Source organism: Buceros rhinoceros, unplaced genomic scaffold, assembly GCF_000710305.1.
Source record: "Buceros rhinoceros silvestris isolate BGI_N320 unplaced genomic scaffold, ASM71030v1 scaffold16510, whole genome shotgun sequence".
NCBI lineage: Eukaryota > Metazoa > Chordata > Aves > Bucerotiformes > Bucerotidae > Buceros > Buceros rhinoceros.
Genome location: NW_010391471.1, coordinates 9,110 through 22,665, shown reverse-complemented (window position 1 = coordinate 22,665; position 13,556 = coordinate 9,110). Strand labels below are relative to the sequence as shown.

The 13,556-nt window shown below is 40.7% G+C and overlaps 1 protein-coding gene across 1 annotated transcript in view; it reads left to right on the top strand.

The window, feature by feature from the left end:
* RFX4 (regulatory factor X, 4 (influences HLA class II expression)) overlaps positions 1 to 13,556 on the top strand; it is a gene marked incomplete at its 5' end in the record, with an annotated part of 74,639 nt that overhangs the window by 57,340 nt on the left and 3,743 nt on the right. Inside the window, 2 exons of the mRNA XM_010141892.1 lie at positions 2,127 to 2,289; positions 6,283 to 6,421. Coding sequence (XP_010140194.1) covers positions 2,127 to 2,289; positions 6,283 to 6,421 — 302 coding nt within the window. The remainder of the gene's footprint in view (positions 1 to 2,126; positions 2,290 to 6,282; positions 6,422 to 13,556) is intronic.

The following is a 13,556-nucleotide window of genomic DNA, read 5'->3' as shown; positions in this document are numbered from 1 at the left end:
CAAGGAGTCTGGCTTCCCACAAGGAGCACATGAAAAAAACTTGCTGTCCTCTACTCACTCATTTTCCTCAGACTGAGATAAGAGTCTTCAAAAAAGAGAAAAGGAGGCCTTCGCAATGTCAGGGGCCACTCAAATTAACCATATTTGGTAACATGCAATGGATATTTGGCTCTGTTATTGTCACTTCTTGTTAGAGCTAGGAAGGTCATGAGACTTTTGTCTCAATGCCCAAATTTTTTCTTGGAAAAAACCAAATTACATAGTAAAACTTGTTTTTAATGGTGAGTTTAAAACGTAGAAAAGTGGAAAAAAAAAAACTGTAATATTACCTAAAAATAAGTGTTTGTGTTTCTTGTCACCATCTTTTTTGTCCTTCTTTTCTTTCTTTTCTCTTTGTTTTTGCCTTTTGAATTTAGTCCTGTTTTGAAGTTTCAAATATTCTTTTGGAAAATGACACTAGGAAAATATGTTGACCTTTTGAAATTGAAATGTTTCATCAAAATATTCTTCAGGCACCTTGTTGATATTTTCAAAACAGTTTTTGTCTTGTTTTCAAATGGAGCTATTTGGTAACTGCATAAGCAGTTTTGGCCCCTTCCGCATAAATTGTATTTTCTAGTGAAGCTGGCTTCCTTAAACACTTTTCCTCAATGCAAGGAACCATGACTACTCATAGCCACAGCAGCACTGACATGCTAGCTACATGTGTATGCCTCCTCTTTGGTCTCAGAGCTCTCAGTGGTCCTCTTCAATGGGAAGACATGAAAGACCGAACATTCAAGGGTCCATGACAGAAAATGCAGGCATGTGAAAACAGGACAAGCACAAATATCCTTGGTTGTAACACATCCGAGGATGTCTCTACTGTAAGAGCATCACATCACACCCTGCTGGGATATTTCAAGCCGTACTTACCTCATGAAGTTCAGAATGCCTTCGATCACACCCAGAATTAAATACTTCCCATTCTAAAAAAATATTTGTCTGATTTTGCCGAAGAAAATCACACACCTGAAGAAAACTATGCACATCTGAAATAGGCTTTTCATTCCCCAAAGCCATGGATTGGATGCAGACCTGGTAATACAATCACTTCCCCCTCTGAATTAGACTCTTTCATACTACAGGAAGTCCTAGAATCCACACTGAAAAAAATGAGCCACCTCCTGCAATTCCTTTTAGCTACTGAAAAAGAGTCAAGAGTGCCCAGGGACCCCCAAACCAGTGTTCGCTTTGGGTTAAATTCAGTGTTCTGGTCCTCATTTGCAGGGTAATCTCAGCCAGTATGGTCATGACCTCAAGCAAGAGCTATGTTATACTGGAACAATGGATCTGTCAGCCTCCTGAGTGAAAGGGGTGTGTGCAAAGGACAAAGGTTTCTCAGCAGCTGGCTCATGAATCTGGAGTTCCTGCCTGGAAGGGATCAGGATGATTAAAAACTCAGCACCTTCCAAGCAAAATCGAAAACTCACTTCTTTACTTTGCCCTCCCCACAAATGCTCTATATGAAAAAATAAATTAAGTCCAGTCCCTGCCACCTTGAAAGAAGAAAGAAACTATGTGCAGGAAGAAATTTGCTATGCTATTTCTGTCTATATATTTGTTAAAATTTGGAGATCTAGTGTGCTACCACTACAAAGGCTGGTGGAACAGATACAAACTGCAAAAGGATTTAAGAAATTTATTTGCCTTAACACTCATCTTTTTCTAATCCTCATTGTTCTGATCACGCTTCCTGCCCCAGTCTCAGCCTGATCAGCCTCAGAGCTAAACAAGCCAGCAGCACACTCTGGGTGAGAGACCTCAGGGTTTGGTGCATCATGCCTGAGAAATATTAGGCTGGTGTTCCTCCATTTCTAAATCCTACCCCAGTTCTTCTGAAAAATGATAGTCTCAAATTACAATACAACACTGGAAGTTCATGGTCTGAGCTGTTCCTGATGCGGCTCTTTCTTCTGGATCTTCGAGCACTCCAGCCGATATATTTGTATTTTTATTTATGCCTCAGACATAACTGTATTTTTTTGGTTGATGCTGTTTCCGTTATCAGTGCCTGTTGGGCATTACACCTCTACGAAGGACAGTCCCATGTTAGGCGTGTTTCTTCAATGCTTGTTTGTCTGCAGGAGCTATGCAATCCTACACGTGGTCACTCACCTACACCGTGACAACGGCTGCTGGGTCACCTGCTGAAAATTCACAACAGCTGCCCTGCATGAGAAGTCCACATGTACCATCATCATCTGTCACACACCGGATACCTGTTTATCCCCACAGAGAAGAACACGGGTAAGTCACTTCCCAGTGTCTTTGGGGGTTTTTGCTGGGTTTTGTATCTGCCTCTGACATCATGGGCCAACATAATAAAATAGGAGGCAGTACTTTCAGAGCAGCTCTCATAATATATTTATGTGTGTGTATATGTGAGAATTCATAGTTCCTAAAGGATTCTCTTGCCTCCAATAGGTGATTTGAGGCAACTTTTCAGTCTAGATGAATTGACACTTCTGAAAAGCACCAAAGAATTCTATTATCTAACTTTTTTTGCCAATTGGTTTTATTCGTGACACATGGATAGAAACATTTGATGATGCTTCTAAACGTTTCAGTGTCATCTGCCCTCTTGTGTGGAATTGACTTTGTAAGCTCATAGGGATATTCACTTGCATTGATACGGTTTCTATCACAAAGATTTCTTGATCTCATTTGCCCATTATGTAGTACTATTAATTTTTTCTTTTTATTTCTTACAAGTTATGCTTATTTTGGATCTACATTATAATCAACATATTGGTATTTCAGTTTTTGTATGATTTGAGTCTGATATGACAGGCTATAGAGACGTGTTCCTGAAGAAATGTCTGCAGGGAAATTCAGTGACCTCACTCCATGATGTTTTGAAGCACAAGACTCATTACATAGTTCTTGGAAAGTTACAATCACAGATTCAAGAGTGAGGTTGTTTAAAAGAAATAAAAAAACATATCCTCAGAGAGAAAATGAAAAATTAGAGACCTGGTAGACAAGATTCAAACAGATGGCTGCCCTGGAAAAAAGAAAGCGAGAAGATCAAAGATTTCCAGGTTTCTGGAAAAGCAAGAAATGGAGTGAGCAGCTGCTTAGCCAGGAAGACTGAGCCTCACTCCCATGCAGAGGGCCAAGCAGAGAGCATAAGCAGTATGGAGGCCATGAGCCATTCCACTGCTGCATTTCCCTCCCACCAAATAAAGACTCAGCCACCCAGCATACCCGGAAGTTTCCTAACAGTAGTTCTCCTGGATTTCTATCAATTTTATATGCTGAAGATGCTTTGTGAAATGCAGAGGCTCCAAACCATTTTGAGATACAAAGAGAATATCTAAAAGATCAGAGCGCTTTACATCACAATATTCTACAACCTAAAGGCAATTAAGAACTGAAGCCTTGGAACAATGTAAAGCCTTCATATTTCCCCAGAGAAAATTGGATACGGACTGCTACAGACCGAAATATAGACTTGGATTGATTTGTACAAATCCTTTATTTGTGCTTTGGCCAGTTATAAAAAAAAAAAAATGTATGTTCAATGATAAAAACCGCTCCCTATAAAATAAAAATTGATTAAGGCCAAATGCAACAGATGTGATCTGTTGCCCATTATTAAAACAAGCCTTACAGTAAGAAATACTAGCGTAGATTCGTGAAACTGGAGAAGAGCACAAGGTCCATAATCTTCTCTAGCTCACTCCAGTAAATCTTCTAAATCCACAGTGGAGCTCTCCACAAGTGTAGGGTCTCAGGACTGTAAATTGAAGATCTGTGGTATTAATAGAAGAAAATATCCTTATATATAGTTGGAATTTCCCTTATTCCAACTTGTGTCTGTTGCGTCTTACCTTGTCACTGTACACATTTGAGAAGAGTTTGGCTCTAGCTGGTCTACACCCTCCTGCTAGATAGTTGTACGTCATCCCTTTGCCTTTCTTCTTAAGGCTGGACAAACCCAGTTCTTTTTCCATAAGCCATGTGCTTCAGTCCCCTCTGTGTCTTAATGGCCCTCCCCTAGACTCGCTCCAGATGCCAATGTCCTTTTTATAGTGCAGAGCCAAAACCAGGATGCAATACTTCAGATGTGGTCTCCCAAGCACCAAAAGAGAACAACCAGTTCTTTAGGCCTGTTGTCCCTACTCCATACTACATCAAGACCAGTATGTAGCTGGTCTTCTTCATTGCAAGGATGTGCTGGTGACTCACGGTCAACTTTTTTGTCCACTAGAAATTGCAGGCAATTTTCAGCAAAGCTGATTTCTCTCCAAATGGACGCAGCCTGTACCACTGCAGTAGTTATCTCTCAGGTGCAGGACTTTGCATTATTCTCTGTACTACCAACCAACCATTCTTTCTGTATCATAGCTGCTAGACTCCAGAGTAACTGTCAGTTCCCATCTGGACTTCCCCAAAGGCATGCTGTCTGTGTATTGTCCCCACTACTCAACGGCTATATATGTGGTTCAGCACTCACTGTAAGACACAGTACCTGGCAAAAACATTTTTGCTGGAATTTTCAGGTACCCTTTCTTCTGAGAGAGAGGTAGGGTTCCTCAGCCAAGCACTTTCAGATAGGCAGGAAAATAGTAGCCTTGAAGGAGCATGGTCACCTCCTTCTCAACATCCTCAGTGCTCTCTCTCCTGAAGCTGGAGACAGAGGAAGCTTCCTGGACTGAAAGTACACAATAGAGATTAGGACAAGAAACTTGTAACTCCGTGCTCAAGTGATTTAAAGTGCTATATTTTAGCCAAAAGTGATGAGTGGTTGAATGAAGGAGAGAATCAATAGCTTCCAGACTGGGACATAATCATCCTTAATGATTAAAGAAAGCATGAAGTGCAAACACTGCTTTTCAGGACTTGGCTTTTTTCGGGGGTCCAAGGGCGCCCTGGACTACAGGAGGGACTAGATAGGCAAGCATCTTCAGGCAGAGAGGATGAACCGTGAAATGCCAGGCTTACGTGTCGCTTGTAGATCTCGCTTACCAGTCTATTGTGTTCAAGGAATTAAAACACCAGATGTCTGCCCACCACAGCGTGAAACAGCTCCATGACATAGCCATTCCTCTCTCCCCTACTCTCCACAGAGAGATGATCAAAGTTGTATCATGTGAACACTAGCCTGTCTGAGGTAAATTATGGAAATCACTCACGTTTACAGCTAAGCACAAGTGAATATTAAGAATGAGAGCTCAGTGTTGAACAATGAAGATGGACATGGGGCCTTATGTCCTGAAAGTGGTTTTGGAGAGGGTTCTCTGCTCTCATTTTGAAGCTGCTGGTTTGACTGGTGTAAGACATGACATGGTGTCTCTAGAATACCATCATAAAATCAAAAGAATAGTAGAAGTTTAAACTCTACACAGTGTAAAAATGACATTGAACTTCCAGAAGAAGTCTGGACGAATAACCGTTTTCCCTTTCTCACAATAAGTTGGTTACCTGGTTTGTGTATTTATTGTGGTTTGTGTTTCATTTCAATAGCATATGTTTTAAGAGCCTTTAAACTCCTGTGCTGAATTACACGAAATATTCACATGGCTACACAAAGATGGGGAGGTTTCAGAAAGCGTCCATGCATCTTCTGCTAGTGAATGGCCCAAATAATGGCATCCAACAAAGAGTAACCCTGCTGATTCTTATAGCTAAGGAAACTGTTCCTTCCTTTACTCCTGGCTGTCCCTATACATGGGCTTGGGATAAAAAAGAAAGCGCGCAGGTTTCTCCAACCTCAAATCCCACTCTATTCTTGAGTTGGCTGTGCTAAGCTGTGTGTTGTATGCTTCAGGTGCAAATGAACACATCTCTGCCCCTCCCAGAAAAGGAACATCTGAGCCAGTGCAAAGGAGATAGCTGAAGTCCACGGAGCAGTTCTTGAAGTCAAATCTTACCATACTTCCTCATCCTGGATAGCAATTTACTACATAGCAATAAAATAATAATAAAATGGAAAGACACTTTCTCCTTAGAAAGTGCCCAAATGAGTCTGCAATTTAAAATTGGTCAGAGAAACATGCTGAGTCTCTCTATTTGTTGTTGTGCTGAACACATCATTTCACTAAGTGGTTTCCTTCCACTTCTGCTTCCCAGCTGAGCTGAGAAATATCTTTCTTTAAAAGGTTATCTAAAATCATTCTCCTGTGCGAAGAAGTGCAACTGTATGTCTCAAAAAGTTATAGAATTATTAGTGGCAATATAATGATTATGCATATAAATTATTACGCATACTAAATAGCACTTTTTAATGAATTTTAGATACACAGGAAGTTACAACTATGGTAGCTATAGCAACCAGCATGCCCATCCAATGCAGAGTCAGTATCCATCCTTACCACATGATACTGCTATTTCTGGACCACTTCACTACTCAGCTTACCACAGAAGCTCTTCACAGGTAAGTTAAACTTATTACTTGACAGTGCTTGCTGTAACATTTTAAGTAAAGTTGTGCTTGTAAATTTCTCATCACCATGTTAGCTGTCTGAAGCAATAAGCTGTCATCAGTGTAGTCATTGATATCTTTTTTATTTTCTAATATTACCTAGATAGCTTTTCACTTTGGTCGAGATTCTTTTATCAGAAGTAGCTTTGGATTGTACTAAATTCTAAAATCCATCAGTTTGAATCATAGAAAGTGTTTCTGTGTTAAGCAGCAGCTGACAGAAAATTGAATATAATTAGTTGTATGTTTCGTATGTGTTGGGAATAGGAGAGGTTCCTAACAAGAAACAAAAGTGTTTTCATATTGTTGAAAGAAGATGTAGAAACCATAGTGAATTCTTCTAGAGCTTCTGCTTTTGAGAATATATATATTTAGGAATTCGCCCAAAATGTGAGTTCAGAATACAGTTTGAATAGCTTCAGGACTCCACTGCAAAAAGGTTCTGTTTAATCTGTATGCCATCGTCTCCAACTATTATGCTGAGAAATACTGTCAGTAACTATTTCAGTTCACAAAACTGGGCCAGAGAAAACCAGCATGGACAAAGCGGGAAGATGGTATTTGGCAATAGTTCAAAAGAAGTGTCACTGTAGGAGGGCTTTAGTGCATCATGCAACTGGTGCTCCCCCAGCTTAGGAAGCTGCTCCCTGGGCTGCCTGCCGGAACACTTGCAAAAGGTGGGTACAGGCAGGAGGTGATGGCGTTGGGATATTCGACCCCCATGGCAGCTCTTATGCTTTATCTACTGGAAATTTATACAAGTATATTTAGGGACCACCACGCTTAACTCTTGTCATTGGACTGGAAAAGTTTCATACCAGATGCAAAGATATGAATTTGGTAGTGCTTTGGACTGGAACACATGAAACCTGCATTTCATTCTGGTCTTTGGCATCAGTCTGCCAGGTGATCTCAGAGTAGCAATTTCTCTTTTTTATGTCTCATCTTCCCTAGCTGTGAGATAAGAATAATGGTATTGATCCCCTTAAGGCTTTTTGAAATCTGCTGGGAAGATTGTCCTATACAACTCCAATATGCTCATTTGGACCAGTTCAACAATGGCTCCCTAGCTTATGGAAAGAACAGTTCCACAGCTTCTCACCTATTTGTGTAGCACCTGGTCCATCACACTACATGAGGTGTGAGGATTTGTTTGAGGGTTGATGCAGCTGCTGTATTTTCAATAGGAACAGTCAATGAACATTTAACTGGACAGTGTCTTGCGATGGGTTCGTATACACTGTTTGTTCAGTAAAGGCCTTACCCTGTTATCTCAAAATTTTTTCCAGAATGCATCACTTTCTTTACCACTTCACCAATTTTCTTTAGTCTGTCTTATCCTTTACTGCAGAAAACCCACAAATGCTGGTTCTGAAATGGTCTGTAAGGTCATGAATCTATATCAAAAATGGAGAGTTATGCTTTTACTGTTTAGAAATGCTATCACCTGCACAAGGAGTTTTTTTCTACCCTCTGATAACTGACACAGACAGTGTAAGTTAAGCAAGAAATAAATAAAGCAAAGCAAGAACAATACATTTGTAGTTTACTCTTGTCCTGGTTAACACGTTATATGGAAATAGTAACATACATTAAAATAATGCAAATAGTTTTCATAGGGTAGTAGGTTGTGTCTACAAGTGCAGGTGTCAGATCATTCCTTCCTCCCTTGCTAGCCCTTGAACTGTCCTGGACACACTTGAGGAACAGCTACACCCAATAATCACACTTCAGAGCAAATTTATTTCAACTTGTATTTAACATGTTCTTTCTCACGCTGCTTTTAAACTGAGAAGGATCTCCCAGCAGGACGCAGCTAACAAAACCAATCAATGTGTTCATTCACAATTGAAAGGACCCACAAAATGAAATCCTACTTTGAAAAACAGTCTTAAAGTTTTGAATGATTTTTATATGGAATTTGCTGGCATTTTTTTAAAGCTAAGTGAGCTTCTGTAAAATGCCTGCCCTGATAATAAGTCCTTTCTTAGCTACTTTTAACCAACAAGAGTTCATAATGTGCTGTTGCCTGCAAAGCCTAGTAAGATGTTAGGGAAATACCCTTTTTCTAGCAGACTTTCTAAGGGCAACATGGTGCAAGGAACTGCAGTAGGACTCATGACATTGCAAAATCAAAACACAGGAAGCCAAATTTGCAATGAATATAAAAACAGCTGCCACTATACGGAAACTGGAGGAGATGCAATATGTATGGCTGTGGTAATATAATCAGTAAAGAAGAGGAGGCATTGACCTTAACTTTCCAAAAGGCCTCTTTGTTATAAATCTACATTCAGTCCAAATATAGAACTCTGGCTTGGTTTTAGCTAATATTCTATTGTGCTCTTCAGGATCATGTCTAGTGATTAACTCCTAAGCAAAAAAATCTGCCTGTGAGGTAAGTTCTGCTCTGCAAACATGGAATCAGAGTCTCAGACAAGCATCTTAGTTGGAACAGAAGTGGGTAGTAGAGGTTGGTTTTAGGCTGCAGCTATAAATTACTTTTTTGGACTCAAAGACCATGTCCAATCTCTCCACGTAGAAGAGAACAACATACTCCAGGTTTTATCAAGTCTGTAACTGTGAGGATATTATCCACCCCTGAGCAATGTACCTAAAAAACCCCAGAGAGTTGTGCTTGATTTTTTGTTCATTTGTTTAGTGGAATTTTAAAATGGATCATTTCACAGACACAATTTACAGACCATCCACCAAAAAAAAGCGGAATTGGAGCAAAGGATATTGAGGGAATAACTCTTATTTGGTGGAAACTGGGAACTGAACAGCTGGGAAAGGGGAAGGGAATGAGTGACCCTCTAAATTATATTTTATAAATTATAATGTAACATGTTGATCCCACCCTGACAATAGAATGATGATTGTATTGTAATACTTTAAGGATGTCTGCCTATGGTTTTGTCATTGGAATCCTTATGGTGGAGCTGTGCTGGGGAAGAAATCTCACAGCTGTAGATCTTGTACTATGCGCAGCTCTTGAAAAGTGCAGATGGGAGTCCCAAGCCAAGCCTACCTCACCTGACCAGTGGCAAGTCCGTGTTAGCGAGAGGCTTCTGAAAAATTTGAGTCCCCCAGTGTTAGAGGAAATGAGACAGTAGGAGTTGCTAAGGCTGATACTGCTGAAGCACCATGTGTTGTAGCCGCATGCTTACTCACCCCCTGTCCAGTAACAGACTGGTGAGAGCCCTTGGGGTTATCCCCCATCTCTGAGAGAGTCTTGGAACTTCTTCTGGCTCGCAGAGGAATGTGGTAAGTGTCTTGTGACTTCGGGCTAAATAGAAATTTTTGTAAGTAGCTCGAAGTTTCAGAAATATCAGTGACTCTCAGATGGATAAGAAGGCAAAAAAAAATGGAGTAGATGGCTTGCAAAAAACTTTTTAGGGGAGTAAATGTTCTGCTGAAGCAATGACTGCAGCTTCTAACCCAGCATAAGCCTAAAACCAGCTCCTTCTGGCAATACTGGCTGACTAATTCCCTGGCTAAGAGTCTTTCTGTTGGCAGGCCCAGTCTGTGCAAACCTTGGTCTTAATCTGAATTTTTTTTCCCTTTCATCAGCCTCTGTGAATAATTCTCGGAACAGTTGCTTCCTTGTAGCTCCAGGTCTGATTGCTCATTTCTTGACTTGGCTTACTGGCCAGGAGCCTGCCACACAAGTAAAGAAAAATGATCTATGGATTGAACTGTTACTACCTAATTCTCTAAGCCATAGTGTGGAAGTGCATACAATCATATGATGCTACTCCATCATCATTCAGAAGGGGACTATGACATGTGTGTTCATAAACACATCTGTACTGACTTTATGCTTTGTCAGTTCTCTGCCTCTGCAATTTCAGGTACCAGATGCCAGGGTGGAAAATAGAGAACAACTCTGTCTAAAAGCCTCCAAGTGTTCCTATCCACCTATGTCGAGTTCAGCAGAGAGGTACCCCCTTCAAAGCTAACCCCTTCACAACGTCACCACCTAATCCACCTCTACAATGTACACTTGACTGGCTTTTGATCACAGTTTTGCCTGCAAGTTTCACCCTGGTTGGACAAATCTTGATCCTCTTTCAGGCTATCCATAAATATATTTCAATTCACATCATTCTACCTCTTCCTTAAACACAAAGTCATGCTGCAGTAATTTTTCTTTGTAAATCAAAGATAGCACTTTAAGTAGGAAGAGCAATTAGAGAAATCTGCAGCAGTATATATTTTTATATTTTTATATTTTAATATATCTGGTAACATATAAAGATGCACATCATATGAATGTGCATCACTGCATATGCGATACGGAAAACAGCAAACATACAATACATATGTGAGTCTCTAATGCATGGCTGTAGTGAAGCACATTGCAGGTCCACTTATCCAAGTCCTATCTCCAGCAATGGCAAGAAACAAAATGTGTGGAAGAAAAGTCTTAGGGTAGGTAGAGAGCGGTCCTCTCACCCGCATTGCCGTGCTGTGTACGGAGAGAGCTGACCTAGGGACATCCAGAGTAGGAAGTGGCAGAAATGGACTTTTGTATTTTGTAGCAAACTGCTCTCCATTACCCTGTCTTTGAGCTTATTTGTTCTTTGATCTTTTTTGTACTTACAGACTTCTTAAGGACAGGTTGTATGAAAAATATATTCTTTTGTTAATTTTGAGCCAGCTATCAAATAGTTGCTCTGGGTGCCCTGTTTTTTGGCTGATGAGGAATAAGGAATATTCATTCCCTATTCGTCTACTCTTGCTCTTTGAGACATAGATCTTCATAATTCCTCCCACCTCTTTCCTGTCATCTCTTTTCCAGATTTTAGAGTTATCATCCATTTAGTTTCCCCTGTGATGGATGCTCTACACACAGGAGTTATCTAAGGACTGCAGGAGCACTGCAGAGCAGGCGTAGTCTGGTGTGCACACAGACATCCTATTCTCTCAATTGTACTGAGCAGGGAACCTGCTGGAGGTGCAGCTCCCTTCCAGCCTTTCTGCACAAACCTGATCCCAGAGCAGGCAGGAGGGATTCAGTCAAAAAGCTGCCAGATCAGCCACTTAGATGTGGGAAGCACTCCTAGATCCTGTGCTGCATTCAGACTTATTTTACCTTTTCTTCCTTTGCTACCTTTACTTCCAAGATAGAGAAACCATCTCCAAACAGTGTATCTCAGGTGGAGGTTCTCAACAGAGAGCCACAGAAGTGGTCTTTCCCTTTTTGTTCCTTGAGATGCAGTTCGCACCTTAAAGAGAAGCAGCGGGTTTTTTGCTGCTTTTAAACTATCTCCTGTTGTGCTCAAGAACATAGCCAGAGTCAGCTGCTCCTGAACTGGGGGTCTGTCCTAAAGTGGCAGTAATAAACCTCTGGGACTGGGAGGAGCACATTTGTATCATCAAGTGCTGCCGTTTTGTTGTCATGAGATTTGTTTATGAAGGGCATAGCTGGCTTCCATCATCTGGGCAGATCAAACCATCCTGGAAAACACTTCAGCAGTACAATCTGCTGTTAAGTGACAGGTTGATTCTGCACCTCTCAGAGGCACAGAGCACAGTATTGGGGCCATAGTTAAAGGAGCTTTAAGTAGTGTTTGACTGCTCTGAGGACTGTGGTGGTCTTGTGTAACTTCCCAGAAATGCCCCATCAGCTGCAGCTTCTCCGTGCAATGTTGCATGCCACAATTCTACCCAAACTCATCTTTACTTTCCTTCATATGCCTCTGTGGCAGGATTTATATAGGGGCAGTCCTGCAAGAAAGTAGTAACTATTTTCTGATGCAGTGGGGGAGCCAAAGAAATCCTTTTCCAACAGAGCTTGTGCTTTAGTGCCCGTTCACGTTGTTCTGGCCCATCTGTGTCACAAATAAAAGAAGAGGAAAAGTTCTTGTCCCCCAGCGCATACACCATTTAAGCTCATGACTACACCACTGCAGGAAGGGTAACATACCCTTCCCAATAACCACTCTGTCATCAAACAGCTAGTAATGACAGAAAGAAAAAAATGCTGTCCACCCATGCAACAAGAATCAGTGTTCCTAACTGGATGACTTCATAACAGACTTGAGATTGTTAGAATGTAACTGAAGAAACTGCGTATCAAATGCAACAGGAAACAGAGGTCTTAAATTATTTTTAAATAATTACAAATAGCATTTGCACAAGGCTCCAAATGCTACTCCCAAAAGTACCAAAAGCACTGAGATACTGACTTGAAAGTTTCACCCAACCTACTTGATGGACTAATACTCAATAAGCCTCAATTTGTGAAGAAAAGGATTAAATTGAGGGTTATAAAAATGCAATCAAGCAATAGTTCTGATTATGCCATTTTTTGAGTTTTTAAGCATAATTTTATGAAGTTAATTTATAGCCAGTTCTTTGCTATAGTTTCTGGTATGAGTTATTTGCAAGTCCTAAAGTAGTGGCTAAGGTACAACATTAACTTACAGCATTCTGCAGAAGTGTGAGCTAATGCAATGTAAAGTCAGAGCCACATTCATAAGGAAAATATTTTGCTGTTTGGACAGAGACACATTTCACCTCCATGCAAAATCAGTCTGTGAGTTGAGGATAAGAATAAAGAGATTATTCTCCATCCTCACACTGAAGGAACTCAGTCTTCGCTTGATGGGAGGACATATTTAACTTTGTATTTTCTAAAATAATACTAAAAGAAATCTAATTAGTTTTACATTTTTGGGCAAGGCCTTAAGAAAAATCTGCTCGAAGTCTCCCAGACTTAAAGGGCTTCTTGTCTAGGTCTAACAGCAGCAGTAGCAGCAAGTGTGAGCTAACCCAGAAAATGGTAATTTCCTGTCAAGAGCCCTCCAACAAATGTCGCTTTTATATCTGGCAAAGATCACTAGGCCCCAGTGTTTTGAGTTCAGCATGCTTAAGCACTCTTCATTAAACCGGATGTAGAGTGTGAAAGGTGATTCAGGCAGCATGGGCAGGCATCCGCCCAGATGGCTATGCTTTGGACACTCCAACAAGGCTGAATAGATGTTTCATTGGGTGAGTTAATAGTCAGGCAGGGGCCAACGAGTACTTTAAAAATATTGTCTTTCAATAGTCTCTTCACTGTAGGGAACAAGAAGTCACT